Here is a 19,989-nt window from a genome sequence, read left to right as displayed (position 1 = left end):
ATTGATGGGGGGGTCTTTCTTCCCAGATCAAGTCGTGGTAGAATCCTTGGAGCGGTGGAGGAAGGCGAGCCAGGACTCCATTGTTTATAGGGCTTCCACCCTCAGGAACCCTACCCAGAGAAGATCTCAGGAAGTTCCCTGGTCGAGGCCCCAGATCAGGCATGGGGCCCAGCTCTCTTCCTCCAACCTTGAACCGATTTCCGGGGGTGGGGGCATCAGGAGACTCGGTCCTCCTCCCGGGCCCCCTCATCCTCTTCAGCCTCCTTCAGACCCAGGCCTTCCACCTCCCGTAAGGCCCGGAACTGCTGCTTCCCCAGTAGGAAGTAGGACAAGAGGCCCCATTTCCTCTCTCCCATCACAGTTGGGGGGTTGCTTCTCATATCATTGGCGGAAATGGGAGAATCTCGGAGCCGACCCTTGGACAGTGCAGGTCCTCGAGGATGGTTACCGGATCCCCTTCCTGGACGGCAAGCCCCCACCCCCCCAAAGGAGGTTCCAGGTGCACGGTCCTTCCAACCCCGGAACCCTGGCCAGGGAGAAGCTTTACGGTCAGAGGTCTGGTCCTTGCTGAAAAGGGAGCCCTCCAACAGGTGGAGGACACATCCCCCGGGTTCTTCAGCCACCACTTCCTGGTGGAGAAGTCCATTGGGGGGCGGGTGGAGGCTGGTCATAGATCTATCGGTCTTGAAAGGGTTCATCCGGAAGACTTCCTTCAGGATGGAGACTCCAAGGATGGTCCTGGCGGCCCTGAGGGAAGGGGACTTTATGTTGTCCCTGGAACTAAAGGACGCATACTTCTAGATCCTGGTGCACCCGTCCAGCATGAGGTACTTGCACATCAGATGGGAGGGCAAGTCCTACCAGTTCAGGACCCTCTGCTTTGGTCTGTCCATGGCACCATAGGTGTTCTGGGTCCAGGGTTCGAGTCCCTGTTCGGGCGCCAAAAAATAATGTGGCGGGATCACAAAAAACAAGTAACCTCCCCACATAAACTTAACCTGTCTGGCTATCAAACCCACCCTCAATCACACTTTCCACTTTACACAACAAAATACAGCAGGACAATTGCCCCATACCTACATACAGACAAAAAAGAAAACACAAACAGGTACTCACCTCTGGCTTCTGACACTTAGGGCTAGGCTGTGCTGTCCACTGGATATAGGCTATAGGCTAGCCAACACAACCACTGCCGACAACCAAGCACAAACCAAACACCCCCCCCCCCCCCCCCCCCCCCCTCCCCCCCCCCCGAGACCCACAACCCCACAAAAACTCACACCGAAAATGCACCAAAAACCTTCTTAACCTCACCACAACCAGACAGACACACGCACAACAACTTCACAACCCCAAAATCTATCAATTACCACCAAAACAACTAAACCCCAAAGGACAACTGCTGCCAAAACCGACACTGACTTGACCAGACCTGTCACTGTTTACACTCTCGTAACAGACTTCCTACAAAGCGCCACAACAGACATACTTCCGACCGCCATCTAACCACTCCCATTCATTCACCAACTCTCTCTCTCTCTCTCTCTCTATCTCTCTCTCTCTCTCTCTCTCTCTCTCTCTCTCTCAACCTTTGGAGATGTTGTCAAATATAAACAATCATTACTCCTCCATAACCAGGGTGTGAAAGCATGTACCAAAGGCTTGTGGTCCGTCAGGATGGTGAAGGGGCTGCTGTCTAGGAGGTATTTGAAGTGTCACATGGTCTGGTAGATTGCCAGCAGTTCCCTGTTGAAAGCACTGTAGCAGGTCTCCAGTGGCTTCAATTTGCAGCTGAAGAATGCAAGCAGGCGGGGAGACCCATCCACTATCTGCTCCAGTACGGCTTCACAGGCTGTGGCGGAATCAAAGCTAAGTGAAAAAAGCAAGCAAACTACCCACAGTTACGTTAATCGTACAAGCTGACAAAATTTCCCTCAGCCACACTTTCCCCTTTATGTTACTTTTTTACCTGCAGGACAATTGGTTTAACGACATACCGGACACACAAAACACAAACACGTACTCACCTTAGGCTCCAGATACTCAGGGCTAGGCTGTGCTGTCCACTGGATATAGGCTAGCCGAGACACATCCACCATCGATAATCACAACACAAACCAACCAACCGAGAATCACAACCCCACAACAACTCAACAACCCAACAAATTGCTGAGCAGATGAACATCAACAGTTCGAAATAACACGACAACCACACGACTCACCCCAGCACAACAACCCGCCAAGACCAACACTGCCCCAACCACCACTCGCAGACACTGAAATGCACTACCAACCTCTTCAACTTCACCACAACCAGACAGACATACGCACAACAACTTTACAACACCAAAATCAATCAAATAACACAACATCAACTGACCCCCAACGGATAACTGCTGCCCAAACCAACTCTACACTTCAACAAACACCTTACTTCTTACAACTTTCAACACACTCCTGTCACTGATATTCACGAGAGCGCCACAACAGACACGCTTATGACCGCCATTCAACCACTCCCATTTATTCTTCCACCAATCTCTCTCTCTCTCTCTCGCAACCCTTGGAGACGTTGTCAAATATAAACTACCATCATTACTCCTCCATATTACCTCCCCCATTACATTTGACAACGTCTCCTTACACTCGCAACATCCACACTAAATTGCCTTTCGCAACACCCAAGGATGCTCGGATGTAGCCCCCCTGGATCTTGTTTGAGGACCCTCATACATTCTTTCAGTTACATCGCCATTCCCTTCTTCCAAATCACTCTCATTTAAACTCCCATTACCTTCGTCACTACCATTCTCCCAAATCCCATTCACTACTTCATCGACATCTTCCAGCTCCGGTTCCAACATCTCCCTTATTTCTGCTACCAAAGCACTCAGTTCATCCATACTTCTGTCAAACTCTTGCAATGACTTATCCATCCTATCAACTACCTCCTTACTACTCAGTTTCCTTCCCACTGAAGTCTCATTTATCCCTGTCAACTCAAATCCACATACACTACAAGTATCATTCATTCCCTCAATGTCATCCGTAGCACACACTTTATCAACCGTTTGCACCCTACCACTAACCCCTCTATCATGCAGTTCACGTTTCTCCCTTCCATTCCCTTTCCTTACCTTCTTCTGCATTCTTCAGTACTCAACCAACACTAACTGCCAATCTCCCAGACCCATTTGCTCATTGATGCTCGGCCCACATTTATTCACTCTCAACCACTCACTCATTGCATTCTCCCAAACATACTGTCACATACTAGAGGACCAACCCAACTGAATCCCCTTAACATCTAGTTTCCTGAATTCCCAACCTGACTCATCCTCCTTCGCCTACACACTATCGCCACGTGACCTTCCATTCCACATTCAACACATTTCACCCGCTGTTCTTTACACATCCTAGCATAATGCCCATTCTTCCCGCAATTACCGCAAACCTCAGTCACACGGGTACCCCGACATCCACTTGCTATATGCCCTACTTGCCCACACCTGTAACATTTAATATCCCTATCTTTTTTACCCTCACTAAATGCCCCGTTTGCTCACACCCGAAGCATGCTCCCAACGCCCACTGACATTCATTCTTCTTGTGTCCTGGCTTTCCACCGCTGCTCTCGTTCACAACCAATTGACCCTGCTCTTCCAATGCTTGCACTCCGAGCTCTCTTAGGGTTAACCATACTTACATTACTTGCTCTAATGCCCCTATCAACCACTCGCGTTCCACGTCAACCTTTCATTCATCCATCGCATTTTCTTACGTTTCAGATTTACAAACTCATATACACTCTCAGGCACAGTCGCCAACAACTTCCTCACTAACTCTTTACACTCATTTATCCCTTCGTCCTCAAACATTTTCCTAGCTAATGTTTCCAACCTGCACACATATATCGACAACGACTCACCAACATTCATTCTTACCTCATCAAAACCATGTTTTCTCCTATATCTAACACTACTCTTTATCGTCTTCGCTTGTTCTACAATCCTGGCTTTCACACTCTCATAAGGCACATTCCCCACACTCATCATTACCCCATACATACTTAAACAAAAATCCCGTCAAAAAGCTACCCAACTCTCTTGCCCAGATTCTCAAGTACACAGACTTTCAAGTACACAGGGAAATCGTGAAATATTGTCGCAGACAGCCAAAAATAGCATCCCAAAATGGAAATATGCTCCTTGTAGACAGCATCTCCCCAGAGAAGAGGATTAAGTTGATGGGATTGTCAGACCTTGCAGGAGTTATGGTTGAGTGCACTCCCAACTCCAGCCTTGACTCGAGCAAGGGCTTGATTAATGCCCCTCAGTTGATGGCTTTCTCAGACCAGGGTGTAATAAAGGTGGACAGGATGTCAAAGAAGATTGATAATAATAGGAATATTATCATTCCAAGTCCTGATATTGCTAAAAGATAAACCATCTTGTCTTGTCTGCTTTGCAGAATGAATGCCCAGAGTTATTGTACTAACGTGAACATGGGTCATTTACCATATTCCCCAAAAGGAGACTAAATTGAAGCAGGTGTCATATGTGAGTCGTCTACAACTGCTAAATGTTGACTGGACCATTAGTACTACAGCGGTAAAATCTGTTATAAACTAGGTTATTGCAAAAGATGGCAATCTAGATCACTAACTAAGATGAGTGTTCAGAAAGATGGAAAAAAATTTGGTGTTCTTTCCTGATTTATTTCCCAGACAAGATCTGAAAAAATGTGACATTGCAACATTAAAACTAGGCAGCCTTTGCACTTACAAAAACAACCTTATAACGCTTATATTTCAAATAATTTCATTTTAGAAGCAGAGTCAAGTAATCTCTCAACTTTAGAAGCAGAGCCAAAGTAGATATAAAAGACCAGAATATTAAAATAGTTGTCATAATAAGATTAACCTGTTGTACATCAGCGGCATACTTGAGTAACAAATGTGGGGCCACCATCAATCAGGCTGGCATTGCCTTGCTGTTGAATAACCCGTAAGGTAGTAGTGCCGTCGGTGCACCCAACGCAGCACACTGTAGGCATTACTAAAGATTCGTTGCTGCGTCCCTTCAGCCCATAGCTGCAACCTCTTGTACCTCTATGCTTTCAATTTCCCTTTCAGCGCTGAATACCTTAGAGTAGTATTTTGAAAATGGAATGATAATTGGAAGGAGATAAGGTTTAAATTTTTTTTTTTTTCAATACAAAAATATCATTGAAATAATTTACATCCTGGGATGGTATTAAAACCAACAGTGAACTTATTCCTGAAATGGACATAAGCAACTTATTCCTAAAATAGACATAAGCAACTTATTCCTGAAATGGACATAAGCAAATGCATAGAACTGTCTTATGTCAAAGTATTTGGCGAAAAATTATTGTGATGACAAAGTGGACTGTATGCTTAATGTTGTAATTCGGTAAACCACGCTTCCTTTGCGGTTTCTAATTACGGGGAGATATCTCTCAACCAATGCAATGCTAGCGAAGATAACACATTAATATTTTTAATGAACAGTACCACAATTAAGTACTTCCATTTACTGAGCAGCTCCTATAGACATGAACTCGGATCATAAGTTCAAATTCTTACGATTACTCCCGGGTTGATTTCCAGACCCTAGAGGACTCGATATATCTTATCTCGTTTCTATAAATTATATGTGCAACTTTCAAGTATGAACACAATACAAAGTTTATAAGATCAAATTTTATTTATCAAACATTAAAATGGTATCACAGGAAAATGAAATAAAATAGATGGATACTAAAACGTACTTGCTGAATTTAAACCTAAATTAATCTATAACTAAAAGTTAAACATATCAAATGGGTATATAATTGTTGAGATAACGGAAACTGACTCAAAAAATCACTACGATCGCGTCGAAGGTAGTTGAGTTGGTTCTTCTGGTGCGACTTCTCCCCTTTCTACACACCACTGACAACCAATTCGGATTTAAAGTAAACCACTCAACCGACACCTGCATCTATATACTGAAAGAATTGTTGAACTATTACCTATCATCTGCCTTTCCTGTTTTCCTATGTTTTGTAGACATCAGAAAAGCATTTGACAGAGTAAACTACCTAAAGCTACGGAAAAGAGGCACACCTCTGTATTTAATTGGCATTTTATATTGCTGGTTCTCCACACAGCAATTCTGTGTCAAATGGGGTAACGTACGTACACCTTCGGGTCTCTAAAGATGCTTCGGCAAGGGGACATTCTCTCCCCATACCTGTTTAATACGTACACATGCCCTGAATGTCAAACTGAACTCGCTCCCAATCGGGTGCAATGTCAACGAAACGACCATAGACAGCCTCTGTTACCTCGACGATATGGTTTTTATATCCCCATCAGTGAAAGGTCTCCAACAATTACTCGACACTTGCCGCCAATATGCAGTGGAATTTTATATCCTAGTATATAACGAAACGAAGACCCAATACATGTCGCTGCTCCCGCGATCGCTTAAGCGCATAACTATTTGCGAACCACAAAATTAATTTTCCTCGGAAATCATCGGCTAGAATTCGTGCACGAATTTCTGTATTTGGGTCACATTATCACAGACGACCTAAAAGATACGGCAGACAGAACAGTGGCGTCGCAAACTATGAGCAACTGGCAACCTGATTGCAAGGAGGTTTGCCTTCTGTCACCGAGACATGACACTGCTGCTCTTCCGCGCTCGTATTGCTACAGTATCTATGGGTGCTCCCTGTGGATGAATTATACACGAGAAACCATGAGATGTATCACTGTTGTGCATTTTGAGACGCCTCACAAGCACTCCTCGCTACCACTCCGCCACACAGATGTTTACAGAAAACCACGTGGGCATCTTAAAAATCATGGTAGGCGAACAATGTCCAGTCTGATCACCCGAATTCGGAACAGCAGCAATTCGCTCATACATGCAAAGCATCCTAAGGAGTGAGGCAAGAAAGTCTAAATTGTGGGAAAGATGGGAAATTGAGGCGTGTGTTCCCTAAATGATTACGGGCTACTATAGAACAAGGGCCGTGCCAGCATAAAAAGCTGGCTTAATCTATCATCAATCCTAAATGACTTATCTCTGTCTTTGCAAAGTGCCATCTGCAGAATCTGTCATCATTAATATATTTCTGCGGTTTTATTATGACTGAGATTCTACTTTTCATTATTACTGTGAATATTATCAATCTAGAAATTTTCTACATTCGATGCTCGTATTAGCCCCCTGGACCTATATACTGTATCTACCTAAGGACTGCAATTTAAATATATATAATCTGTTCACCAAATATTATTACTTTTCATGCGTATTTAAAACTATTCTCATTATTATTACTGTTATTGCCATTATTATGATTACTATAATTCATACTTCAGCAACTATACGGATACTGACTACTATTCATTTTTTTTATTATGTATAATCTCATGTATCTAGATAGTGTATGTTACTGTCTGTACTTTGCATACTCCATGAATGTGGCCTTGAGCCGAAGTAAAGTTTATTATTATTATTATTATTATTATTATTATTATTATTATTATTATTATTATTATTATTATTATTATGAAAAAAGGGTTACAACTCAAAGGCACTCAAACTAACTAAAGTTATAAAGTTCAAAAAATGATCTAGTTGCAGAAAGAATAGCAAAGTGTATAGTAGTATACAATAACAGATAACCCATCATACGTATTCAAGGAGCAGGATAGTGGTTAAAGAAGCTCATTTTTTAAAGAAAGCCAAACATGTTAAGTAGTATCATACATCAAGCTCTTTAGGGGATAGTGCCGTCAGTTTACCTCAGGTGGTGCACATGTATTACTAAAGGTTGTTTGTGGTGTCCCTTCGGCCCCTAACTGCACCCGCTTTTTAGCCTTTTAAAATGCTCACCTCCATTCCAGTTTCCTGTCTTCCATCTTCCTGTTCAGCCACTCCAAATCCTTCTTTTCACTGTCTTATAAGCACTGAATGGTTTAAAGTGCCCTAGTGTTTGGCTTCATATCCGAATTTTCATACATCGACAGTCATTCATGGAACACTGCCTTCTTTCATTTTTTTAAATTAAAACTGATAAATAATAATCCTTGTAACAAATATAAGAAATTATTCTATCTTACTTTACATGGAAGTTTTTCTAACTGAATTATATGATCATTTATATCTAGTATTTTGTCAATTATGAGCTTGTAAGGACAACGCTTTTTACTTAAATGTACAAATGTAGTTTTCTTGTCCGTGTTGTACCTCATATCATCATATTCATCACTTTGCGGCCTTGCCGCCGACATATCATTCATATATGTTAACTCAGTATAGCAAATAATATTCACGTAAATTAGCAAGTCAAGAAACACAATTCCGGGTCGGATCGTGTCATTTTTGTGTTGTTGTTGTTTAAGATTAAGCTGGCCTTTTGCCAGCACGGGCTCTTTTTGTGTCAGTGTCGGTCGCGCACTACAGATCCGTCCGCACACCTGTTTATAACCTGAGCTCACCTTGTAAATAAATTTTACGAGCTGCTCTGTGAGCAAGAGCCCGTGCTGACACAAGGTCAGCTTAATCAAAAAACAACAATGTAAATAAACTTGCGGGCTGCTCTGTGAGCAAGAGCCCGTGCTGACACAAGGTCAGCTTAATAAAAAACAACAACATGTAAATAAATTCTACGGGCTGCTCTTGAGCAAGAGCCCGTGCTGGCGTAAAGCCAGCTTAATCTTAAACAACAACAACGTAAATAAATTTACGGGCTGCTCGGTGAGCAAGAGCCCGTGCTGACACAAGGTCAGCATAATAAAAAACAATAGTAAATAAATTACCAGTACCTGTCTCTCTCTCTCTCTCTCTCTCTCTAAACCTTACAAGCTTAGCAAATCATGGTATACATTAACATGTACTATATATTTTTAAAAACCTATTACGTGGGTTTTGTGTACCTCTGTAACAATTATTTCTAGTAATAGTACTTTTGGAAATTCACTAGTTCGCTATCAGTTTTAAGCAACATGGAATTACATAACTTGTGCTACGTCATATATACAGAATATTTGACTTCAGATGCTGGAAATACTTGATAACGATTGCTTAGTTCACTTATTATACATTTTATCATTGGGATTGTGCGCATTAAACATATGTAATTCAATATGTAGATTAGTTGTAGGTATTGCGGATTATTGTTTTTCAGAAGTTATGCGAAAACACCGTCTTTCCTGCATTTTTTCAGACTAGAACAAGTTAAAGTATATCAACTAGTCACTATTAGCTTTGTACATAATTCACTTTCATACGTCCTAGATGTCTTATTATGACATACTGATCCTATCCCAACCAAACTTTATAAACTTTACGTAAGAAATCCTAGGGCACCTATAAAAATGAATCACCTTAACAAAGGCTCTGAAATAACTAAGCTGATGAATAAATTGCGAGATTGAGGCATAGCCTTTGTCATTTTTCATATCGATTTCGTCTATAAAAATATAACCTAAACCAATGTAAAATTAGTTGTAGGGGAAATGAATATTACTGACGTTAAAAGGCCTGTAAAGACCTTCTTTACCCATTAATCACAATCATGCATCTCATCTAGCAAAGCAGCAAGAACCACATGTATATATTCATATGTAGAATTTCCTGGCCTTTTCGCCGATATATAATTCATCAATGTATGTCCATTATGTTTCACCATTGTTATTTGATTAGCTGCCAAGAAACACAAATTCTCCTCTGTCCGTGTGTGGGTAGCAAAAGACGGGATCAGGCACTCCGTTTCCGTCCACACTCTACCATGTATATCTCGTATCCAGGTAATAAATCAGTTAGTACTCAGTTCTGTATCTTTCTGACCTCACAACTGGTGACCCAAGGAGTGACGGTAAACAGTGGTCTTGGCTTTGCCATTAACGGACTCACTACAGCCACGCTTACCTTCAGAAGCCTTTAACGGAACCATATGATGATAAAATCTAGGCTTCTGAAAACTCCTTCCTTGGAAAAACACCCCCTCAACTAACAGACTAATCATGGCGTACCTCTTCAAGTGCGTCCTGGCATGTTCAAATGGTTTTGCCCAGCCATTTACGATTCATGTCAACCATATTCAGAAAGCCATTAACGGAACCACACAGTGTATAGTTTTGACTTCTGACAACCCTGAACACCATCAACAGACTAAATATGGCACTTAATTAGCATTTTGGTGTAAGAGTCGAAATGTCCGACACTGAAGTAGAAAGTCGATCCGAGGACACACAGATCTTCTGTATCCCCCTCTCACCTTCGAAAACCTCGATTACTCAGGCGATAAAACAGCCACTGTTCTTGCAGCAAAATACCATGTCATGGCTCCTGTGGGCCAACGTGCATTTCCGTAAAGCCAGAGTCACGGACGTAGAAACCAAAGCAGACGTCACCATGACGACACTGCTGGAGGAGGTTTTCAACAAAATCACCACTTGGCTAGATGCACAGGCACAAAAAATCAAATACAAAGACCTCAGCAAAATGCTCATCCAGTGATACTCCATGCCCAGCCCAGGGAGAGTCCAATGTGCCCTGGACCTGATGAACCAGGCCCTGGCAGATGTGTCACCCAAGGACGCCTGGGATGAACTACGAGGTCTCCTGATGCTGCCAAACTTCAACGAAGACAGAAGAAGAAGGGAAATCAGCCTATCACGAAAAATACTCCTGCAGTGCCTTCCACAGGAGGTGAAGGCACAAATTATGGAGAAAGACACACTTCCAATGGACAAATTGGTGAGCATCACACATAAGCTCCACGAGGCCACCACGGCCTCCAAACACACCACAACACCTGCAGCTGGTCGAAGAAGGGGACACACACACAATATACAGAAAAAAGACGTCGGGCGTCGGATGCTGGTAGACACAGGAGCCATGCAGTTGGTCTTTCTGCCGTCGAGGGAGGACAGTGACTGCCCACTCAACGCTGTGGCCGCACTAGTAGCTGCAAATGGAAGCCCCATCCGCTGCTATGGAACTCAGACCTGCAGAATATCCATCCTGGGTCATAAATATGAGTGGCCCTTCATCATCACGGACGTCAGGTTCCTCCATCCAGGTGCCGATTTTCTCACACAACATGGTCTGCTAGTAGATGTCGGTTGAAAACACCTGCTAGACACCAGAACCTGCCACTCCTGCTCACTCATCGCTGGTCTGGGATGTCCAAATACAGCGCCCTCCTGCAAGAATTCCCAAACGTCTTTAAGCCAGAACTGTGCCAAGTGCCGGGAACACAGGCCAAGCACAGCATCCACCACCACAGGCCCCCCGACACATGCCAAATTCTGCAGCTTGCCGTGCAAGAAGCTCCAGGATGCTAAACAAGCATTTGCTGAAATGGAAAGGATGGGTATTTGCAAAAAGGCATCAAGCCCATGGGCTTTCCTCCTCCACATGGCGAAGAAACCAGAAGGTTATTGGAGGCCCTGTGGGGATTACCATTGGTTAAATCTGGCAACAACGCCTGACCACTACCCCCTGCCAAACTTGCAGGACCTGACAGGAGCCCTACATGGGGGTAAAATATTCACTAAAATGGATCTACTTAAATCTTATTTTCAGGTGCCAGTACATCCCAACGACATCCTGAAGACAGCCATCATCATGCCGTTTGGAGCATACACCTTCTCCCACTCCACCTCCGGCCTCAGGTATGCCGGGACCACATTCCAATGACTGATGGACAACATCTTTGGGAACCTACCTTTCTGCATCTGCTATGCGGATGACATCCTGATCTTCTACAGATTCCCGGAAGAGCACCTGGGATGCGTCTGGGCCGTGCTGAAATGCCTTTGGGAGAACTGATTGATCATCAGATTCGACGAGTGTTTCTTCGATGTAGAGAACGTAGACTTCCTGGGCCTCCAAGGTGGATACAGTGAAAAACTTCCCTACACACGCCGTTCGGAGCATACACCTTCTCCTACTCCACCTTCGGCCTCAGGAACACCGGGGCCACATTCCAATGTCTGGTGGACAGCATCTTGGTGAACCTACTTTTCTGTGTCTGCTACGTGGATGACATCCTGATCTTCTCCAGATCCTTGGATGAGCACCTGGACTCGTCTGGGCCGTGCTGAAACGCCTTCAGGAGAACGGATTGATTGTCAGATTCGAAAGTGTTCCTTTGGTATAGAGAACGTAGACTTCCTGGGACACGAGGTCTCCCCGATGGGCATCTGCCCCATAGCTTAGAAGGCAGATACAGCAAAAAACTTCCCTACACCAAAAACGATCAAATCCCTGCAGGAGTTCCTCAACATGGTCAACTACTACCTACGATTCGTGTTGAACATCACCCATATAATGTATCCCCTGACCAAGGTACTGAAGGGGAAGCTAAAAGCACTGACATGGGAAATGCCACAGCAGAGGGCATTCAAGTGCATGAAGGTAGCCCTCGCCAAAGCCGCCACTTTAGTATATAGCATATCAGGACCCCATCGTCCCCTGACACCTACCACCGACGCCAGCAATGTCTGTTTGTTTGTTTGTTTGTATGGTGTTTTTACGTTGCATGGAACCAGTGGTTATTCAGCAACAGGACCAACGGCTTGACGTGACTTCCGAACCACGTCGAGAGTGAACTTCTATTACCAAAATGGGCCAGCAATGTCGCCTGTGGAGCCATGATGGAGCAGATAGTAGACAGGTCCCCCCTACCCACTTGCTTTCTTTAGCCCCAAGTTAAAGCCACCGGAGACCCACTCCAGTTCATTCAACAGGGAACTGCTGGCAATCTACCAAGCTGTGCGACACTTCAAGTACCTCCTAGACGGCAGCCCATTCACCATCCTGACAGACCACAAGCCTTTGGTACACGCTTTCACGAAGGCGGGAGACACATGGTCGGCAAGACAGCAGCGGCACTTGGCTGCTATCTCTGAAATCCGGTGCACCATCAGCTACGTCCCTGGAAAGAAGAACCAGGTAGCCGATGCCCTGTCAAGGATCGAAATAAATTCAGTCCACCTGGGCATTGATTACGAGGACCTGGCAAAGGAACAAACTGCAGACCCTGAAATGTCAGCATACTGTATGGAACTCACCGCACTGAATTGGGAAGACGTGCCAGTAGGAGAATCTGGTTCGGCACTTCTCTGTGACACTAGCACAGACCACCCCCACCCTGATACCTGCGTGATGAAGGAAGAAGGTGTTCGACATCATCCACTGCCTCTCCCATCCACCAGGATGTACAACAACACACCTGATGACCAAGAAGTTCGCGTGGCATGGGATAAAAAGAGACATGCGAAGATGGGCAAAGAGCTGCATACCATGCCAAACAAGCAAGATCACCCGTCACACATAATCTGGCGTCGGAGACTTCCCTCAACCACGAAGACAGTTCAGGCACTCAGGCACATCCACGTTGACGTCGTAGGACCAATGCCACAATCAGGGGGTACCAGATACCTTTTAACAGTCATACAGTCATAAACCGTTCTACAAGAGGGCTGGAAGCAACCCCGATGGCAGAAGCAACGACAAGCACCTGCACAGAAGCCTTACTAGCAAGTTGGATAAGCCGTTTTAGTGTGCTGGACGGCATAACTACCGACAGGGGTTCGACATTCCTGGCAAAACTCTGGGTTTCTCTGGCATGCCTGATGGGGACAACACTCCACAGTACGACGGCATACAACTCCGCGGCCAACGAAATGGTGGAAAGGACCCACCATTCATTAAAAGCAGTGCTGATGGCACGATGTACCGACGAAAATTGGAAGGTGCAGCTGCCCTGCGCCCTGCTAGGCCTCCAAACAGCGCCAAAAGCGAACGGCGAGGAATCTCCTGCAAAAAAGTCTACGGGGAAGCACTGGCAGTGCCAAAGGAATTCTTCCCTACGGAACCAGACGACCAGGATACGCCCCCTCCGAGACTAAGGTAAATAGTGAAGGAGTTCATGCCCTGCCAGAAGACTTTCACGGACAGGACACATAACTACAGCCCAGAGGCCTGAGAACCTGCACACACGTCGTCTTGAGGGACGACGCCCGCCGCCCACTCCTGACTAGACCATACAGAGGACCATACTGTGTTATCACAAGAACGTCCAAGGGCTACCTCATCAACATCCAGGGGTGGAAGACTGGGTATCCGTCGTCAGACTGGAGCCAGCCTTCCTGATGGATAAGGAAACCTGGGAGGAGACCGGCAGGCGTCCAAGAATTCCTCCACTGAACAAAACCTCGAACGAAGAAATCGACATCCCGAAACGAGGTCGAGGTTGTCCTAGGGGCCGGACAAAGGACGCCTCCCGACCGGCAAGCCCGCCGGACGACTCAACAGTCAGAACTGCCCCACAACCACAGACATCAAGAACTTGGGGACAGCTCCTGATACCAACAGGATATCGCGATTAACATTGTACAAATCTACCAATTATTCATTATTAATTATTTATTACTATTAATTATTAACAATTTCCTTGGGAGGAGTACTTGTAAAGACCTTCTTTACCTATTAATCACGATTATGTATCCCGTCTAGCAAAGCAGCAAAAACCATATGTATACATTTGTAAGTAGAATTTCCTGGCCTTTTCGCCGATATATAATTTATCAATGTATGTCCATTATGTTTTTTGCTATTGTTATTTGATTAACTGCCAAGAAACAAATTCTCCTCTGTCCGTGTGTAGGTAGCGAGAGACGGGGTCGGGCATTCCATTTCCTCAGCACACTACTTAATAAAAAAAACAACAATTAATAAATCGTTAGTACTCAGTTCTGTCCCTTTCCGACCTCACAGGCCATGACAAAATGCACAAGGAGGGAACTGGTATGGAAGTAACTTACTGTTATAATTCTCGGCGGTTGAAATATGGTAACTGTGTTCTTCTTGATATAGCAGCGCATAGATGATGATCTCACAAGACTGGTTCTTATACAACATTAACTTTCTCTGAGGGCAAATACCCAAGTTCTTCTATAACATCAGGATGATACCGTAACTAAGCTAGAGCCGTATCTGGGCAACAAATGTCAAATTGACATTTGCTGTGCTCGCTGTAAGGAATGGTTTTGTTCTATGCAGACCGTATAAAACAAACTACGTATCTTTTCATAAAATAAAGGAATTTAATGAATAATACAGTATTTTATATATTTAAAGATATAATAAAAGGTTAAATTATTCATAAATATTTTTAAGTTTCCAAAAAAATGACAAATATTATCTAAAGGCGAAAGCAAACGCCTTCAATAAGGGGCAAAGATATAGACACTTAACTCAGTGGAACGATAAGTTGTTTACATTTGTCAGCTGATTCAGAATGTCTATTTTATCTTATATTCAAGACGTAGAATAGAGCTATCTATTCTCAAAAAATAAATAAGAAATAATTTATTGATTTATTCTATACAGTTCTACATTTTTACAAAACCTAATTCTCATAACGAAATACGGTCTCTCTTCTGACCGTTGACGTCACAGACGGTGGGACTTTGCCTTTCTTCGCCATTTTCGCCCAGTTGTTGTGTACATGTAGTGAGGGAGAGGAGGGTAAAGCAGCCGATCCTCACTCAGTCATTCTCCTGTATTGTTCATTGTATTCTTAACGCGTTTTCAGCTATTTTGTTTTCAATCGTTTTGTTGGAGTAAACCGCCGAAATGGCTGGACAGTCCATCAACGACAGATTAACAGCAGCTAGGTATAGCCTAGCCGGACAGGGTCTAGCAAAATCAGTGTGTAAAGCTACCACCGAGGAAGTCATCGGACCCAAGAAGAAACATTTAGACTGTAAGTACGCCATAATCACTGCTTTTGTTGAAAAGATAGGCATCCAGTGACAATAGGTCGTTCTGGGTCATTCATCCGCAAAAATGTGTCATAGGTGGAATTTTTTTGACGTCCGCAATTTCCTCTGCCGCAAATCAATGACATGATGGCTGCTGCTGCCGCCGCCGCTGCTGCTGCTGCTGCTGCTCCTGCTTTCTTCCTTTCTTCTCTCGCTGCTTTTCTTGGTCAGGTCAAGTGATCGATTTGATCGCCCCTCATGGCTGCTGTTCTCACAGTTGCATTTCTCTTTTGATTGTTGTTGGCTCAATTTTAGATCCTGTAGCGAGTACATAGGTATACTATGCTAGCTAATAGAACATCCGTGTGTTGCAGGGTAGGCCTGGTCTTAGGTAATAGCCTCTGGCAGAAAATGAGTTCCACGTAACTTTGGTTGTTTCGGGGGTCTAATGATTTATTAATCAAGACGTTTTAAAATTGCTTCAGCTACTCTCCATAGTAACCAGGCCTTAGCGGTAGGGCTAAGTTTTTGGCTGTGGGTCGGGACTGGTCGAGGTATTCTTTGAGAGTAAGGTAGTCGAGTTTAGGCAAACGTAATTATCATTTATCCTATGGGTTGAGATAAGGGATTAGGCAACACATCAAGAAAAAAATGGTTTTATGTAGTTAATATATAGCTCTTCCTCCTCTGTCATGTAAGCTAGGCTAGACTACAAAGAGAGTTGATAGGTATATAGTATAGTATTGCTTGAGTTTGCGTTTCTTGACCTTCATAATTTGACTAGTCACTAGAGGCTTCATGTACCCTAGGTCAGTTCATTGTGTTAGTGTTGTAGCATTAGGCTAATTTTTATATTTAATGTAATTTGATTAAAGAACTTGGTTCTCAAATGAAGTAGTAGCTATATTATTTTGGGGGGCGGGGCACATGGTGAGAGGTGTCATAATTCTCTGTGTCTGTATGACAAATAGGGGGAAACATCACAACAGGCCAAACCCTCATCACGGTAGACGGGTCTTATTCACTCGATATTTAATTGGTGAAACATGAATACAATTGCAACTCTAAGCATACCATTTAAAAGACTGAGTTTCGTCAACATATTGTGATATATGAAAGCCCATATTCGAACTAAATAAGCATGTGAGCTCTTCGTAAAAAAACCTATGTTTTCAAGGCAGTTTTTAAATCCAATATGGCGGCTACGTTTTTCATGGACGGTTCTCATCAGTGACGGCCACCATCTTTCCCCAGCCTTCCCAGCACTCATTTGAACAATGTTAGCGTATGTATGTAACGTTTATTGATCTTACTCAAGATTGCAGTTGTAATCAGCACAATAAAACAACATTTTGTTGCCTATATTAGTGAAAGTATGAAACTTGTTATTCCCGGGGTTTGGATTGGTTGGAACTGAATTCATTCTTACCTTGTAATCGGCGGTTTTTATCCTTACTGCCCTCACAACTGAAACTCCACAGTGCTTATTTGATTGTTATTATACACATTTTGGTCTCAGTTCACTCCACATTGCACTTTAAACCCGTTGCTGTTCCTGGTTTCTAAGCGCGCGCGCCATAAACACAATTACAAACAGCAGACGACGACAGACGACGAAACTGCAAAGTTTTATTCCCTAAACTGTTTACTTTACTCGTTATTTAGTTTTTAAATTTACATTGTTATTTAAAAATTTTGATTTAATTCTGTATATTATCCCTTTTTTTGCAACCAAATTACCCCGAAAAATACAGATATTTCTAACGTAGATAAAATCAAATGTTTCTAACGTTTTCGTACATCTGGCTGCCGAAAACCATAGAGGAACGAATACGGAAAAGTGCATAGAGGAACGACTACGTTTTTTTTTTTTTTTTGCTTTTTTGTTTTTGCTAGCACTTTCATTGATTTCAGTCTTTATTAGTATTTTGAATTCTTAAATAATCGTATGCCAGAAATAAATGTAACCTTTAATGTTTGCATGCTTTAATGTTTGCATGCTAAGAATGGCAAAATCATCGTTGCCACATTAGTGGAGGCTTCACACATACGCCGTTCCATTATCCTGTTAAGCGTCCGCCCCTGATGACTCGCTGCTAACGTACGTCACGCTTTTTTTGTAATCAGCGATCATAGCACTGATGATAGTTTTTCCAAAGTTAATATTGATTTTTATGCTTGTTATTCATACTGTAATTACTGTAGGAAATTCTCTCTCTCTCTCTCTCTCTCTCTCCCTCCTCGTCTCTCCTCTCATCTCTCTCTCTCTCTCTCTCTCTCTCTCTCTCTCTCTCTCTCCTCTCTCTCTCTCTCTCTCTCTCTCTCGGAGTCCAGTCACTCGGCAAAGAAAAGTCATCTTCACTCCCGCAATTGGAAGAAAAGTTTGTATCATCACTGGAGGATTCAGAACTAGAGCTCTCATCATCAAATAGGTTATCAATATCACACTCCTCATCTAGTATTTGATTGATCTCACCTAAAGAAATATGCCTCCTGTTTGGGACATTCATTGTGAAAGACGCGAAATCCAATTTGTCTCGATAAACGCCCGACAGCGTATTGAAAGAAAACCAACAGGGACAGGCAGTTTTCTAGCATAAGCGACCACCAGGAAAGAGTTGCCAGGCTGGAAATAAGTTTCCCATGTGCTGAGAGTGTTACCAAATGATGTTCCTACACTTTCTATACGAGTAAACGTATTATTACGGGGCTGACGGCTTGACAAGCACAGTTAAAGTCTTGAACGTAATATCCCGTTGAAGGCGCTACCTAGTAGATCGCGGTAAACGTATTATTACGTGGGTGAACGCTTAAACAGGTTAGTAAACTGTTTCCATGAATTCTAGTTGTCATAGTAATGCAATAATGATAAAATTGCTTTAATATTTATGTATATATACTTCCAATACATAGCCTAATTTCACCAATTTCAACGTTTTGTGTGTAGTCTTATACCCAGTTTGGAGGGTCAAACACATACCGAATGGCAACAGAGAGAGAGAGAAAGAGAGAGAGAGAGAGAGAGAGAAAGGAAGGCGGAGGAACGAAGAAGAAAGGGATGGCGGTGGGGGGGGGGGGGGGGGGGGGGGGGGTTGGGGAGAGGGTAGGTGGAGCTTTATACGCGTGTTCGTATCCATTTCTGCATAATGGAGTTTTTGTCTCTTGGTACAAGGACAAGTGTCGTTATTCTTTACGATTAGTGATTCACGATACCCTTATAAATTACGGCACTGAGTGTAATGCACTATAGCAAAATCTCGTTCTGTTAAGAGTGTTCGTTACAGAAATAGGTATTGCCCAAAAACTGCTTGCACTCTCTGAAACCCATAGTAGACATGCTGCTTAGTTGTCAATCAAGTTTTTATAACCAAGTATTTTTTACAAGCTAGCTATTGAATAAATTTGTATTTTTCTCAGTCAAAACATATGCCCCTCAATGCTAACTTTCCTCTTTTAACGACTTTCTGGTCATTGCAAATTCGGCCCCATAATTTCTTATGGTGCGAAAACAGACAAGAGGCCCATGGACCGAAAACGATTGCGTCACACTACGGCGATAATCCAGCAGTAAAACATCTTCATATATCCAAAAAGTAAATAATAAAGATATATATGCGCATTACGATTATAACAATTACATGTATAGCTTGATAACAATCTGCATGAATAACTGGTAAACTGTTCTGCAATGGACAGTTGAGTATAGCAATTATTTACAATAGGTACGAAAGTCAAGATGTCGTGACGTCATAATACAGAACTTGAAAGAACGTTCTAATTCAGAAAAATAATTACTTAAATTTGAGTCTGAGTCGAGTTACTTTTTCAATAACGAATATTTTCAAATTAATCATCATAAATATGTAAAATATTGATGTTTTACTACTTATTTAAAAATTAGCCAAGAGCACGCTTCTCTTCATCTTCTACCCCCAACAGCTGTTTACGCCTGGCTTGTTGTTGATGAGAAATCGTGTTTTCGATTGTTGTGATAAAAGTGCTCCAGCGTCTGTGGGTACAAGTGGTGTGCGGATTTATCACAGGAAATGGTTAGTTTATTGACACAAGCTACTCCGTAAACATCGAGATGCGTCAATCTTCTAAATACCTCGAGTTGTAAGTAAAATGTTGAACGCGTTTTGGTGAGATTTGCACTACGTTTGAGACCGTTTCAGTACCCTCTGTTTAAA

The 19,989-nt window shown here is 43.1% G+C and overlaps 1 protein-coding gene across 21 annotated transcripts in view; it reads left to right on the top strand.

Annotated features, from left to right (window-relative positions):
- The first annotated feature begins 15,519 nt into the window (after positions 1–15,519).
- LOC135201636 (phosphatidylinositol-binding clathrin assembly protein LAP-like) overlaps positions 15,520–19,989 on the top strand; it is a 485,987-nt gene continuing 481,517 nt past the window's right edge. For 17 of the 21 annotated variants that reach the window (XM_064230706.1, XM_064230712.1, XM_064230717.1 and 14 more), the window contains exon 1: positions 15,521–15,801. In XM_064230706.1, coding sequence (XP_064086776.1) covers positions 15,672–15,801 — 130 coding nt within the window. In that variant the 5' untranslated portion in view covers positions 15,521–15,671. Of the gene's footprint in view, positions 15,802–19,989 lie in introns of all 21 variants that reach the window. The other 4 variants (XM_064230718.1, XM_064230715.1, XM_064230716.1 and 1 more) reach the window with 2 other exon arrangements.

This window comes from Macrobrachium nipponense, chromosome 28 (genome assembly GCF_015104395.2).
Source record: "Macrobrachium nipponense isolate FS-2020 chromosome 28, ASM1510439v2, whole genome shotgun sequence".
Lineage (NCBI taxonomy): Eukaryota > Metazoa > Arthropoda > Malacostraca > Decapoda > Palaemonidae > Macrobrachium > Macrobrachium nipponense.
The sequence above is the reverse complement of the archived record's forward strand: the minus strand, read 5'-3'. Positions and strand labels throughout refer to the sequence as shown.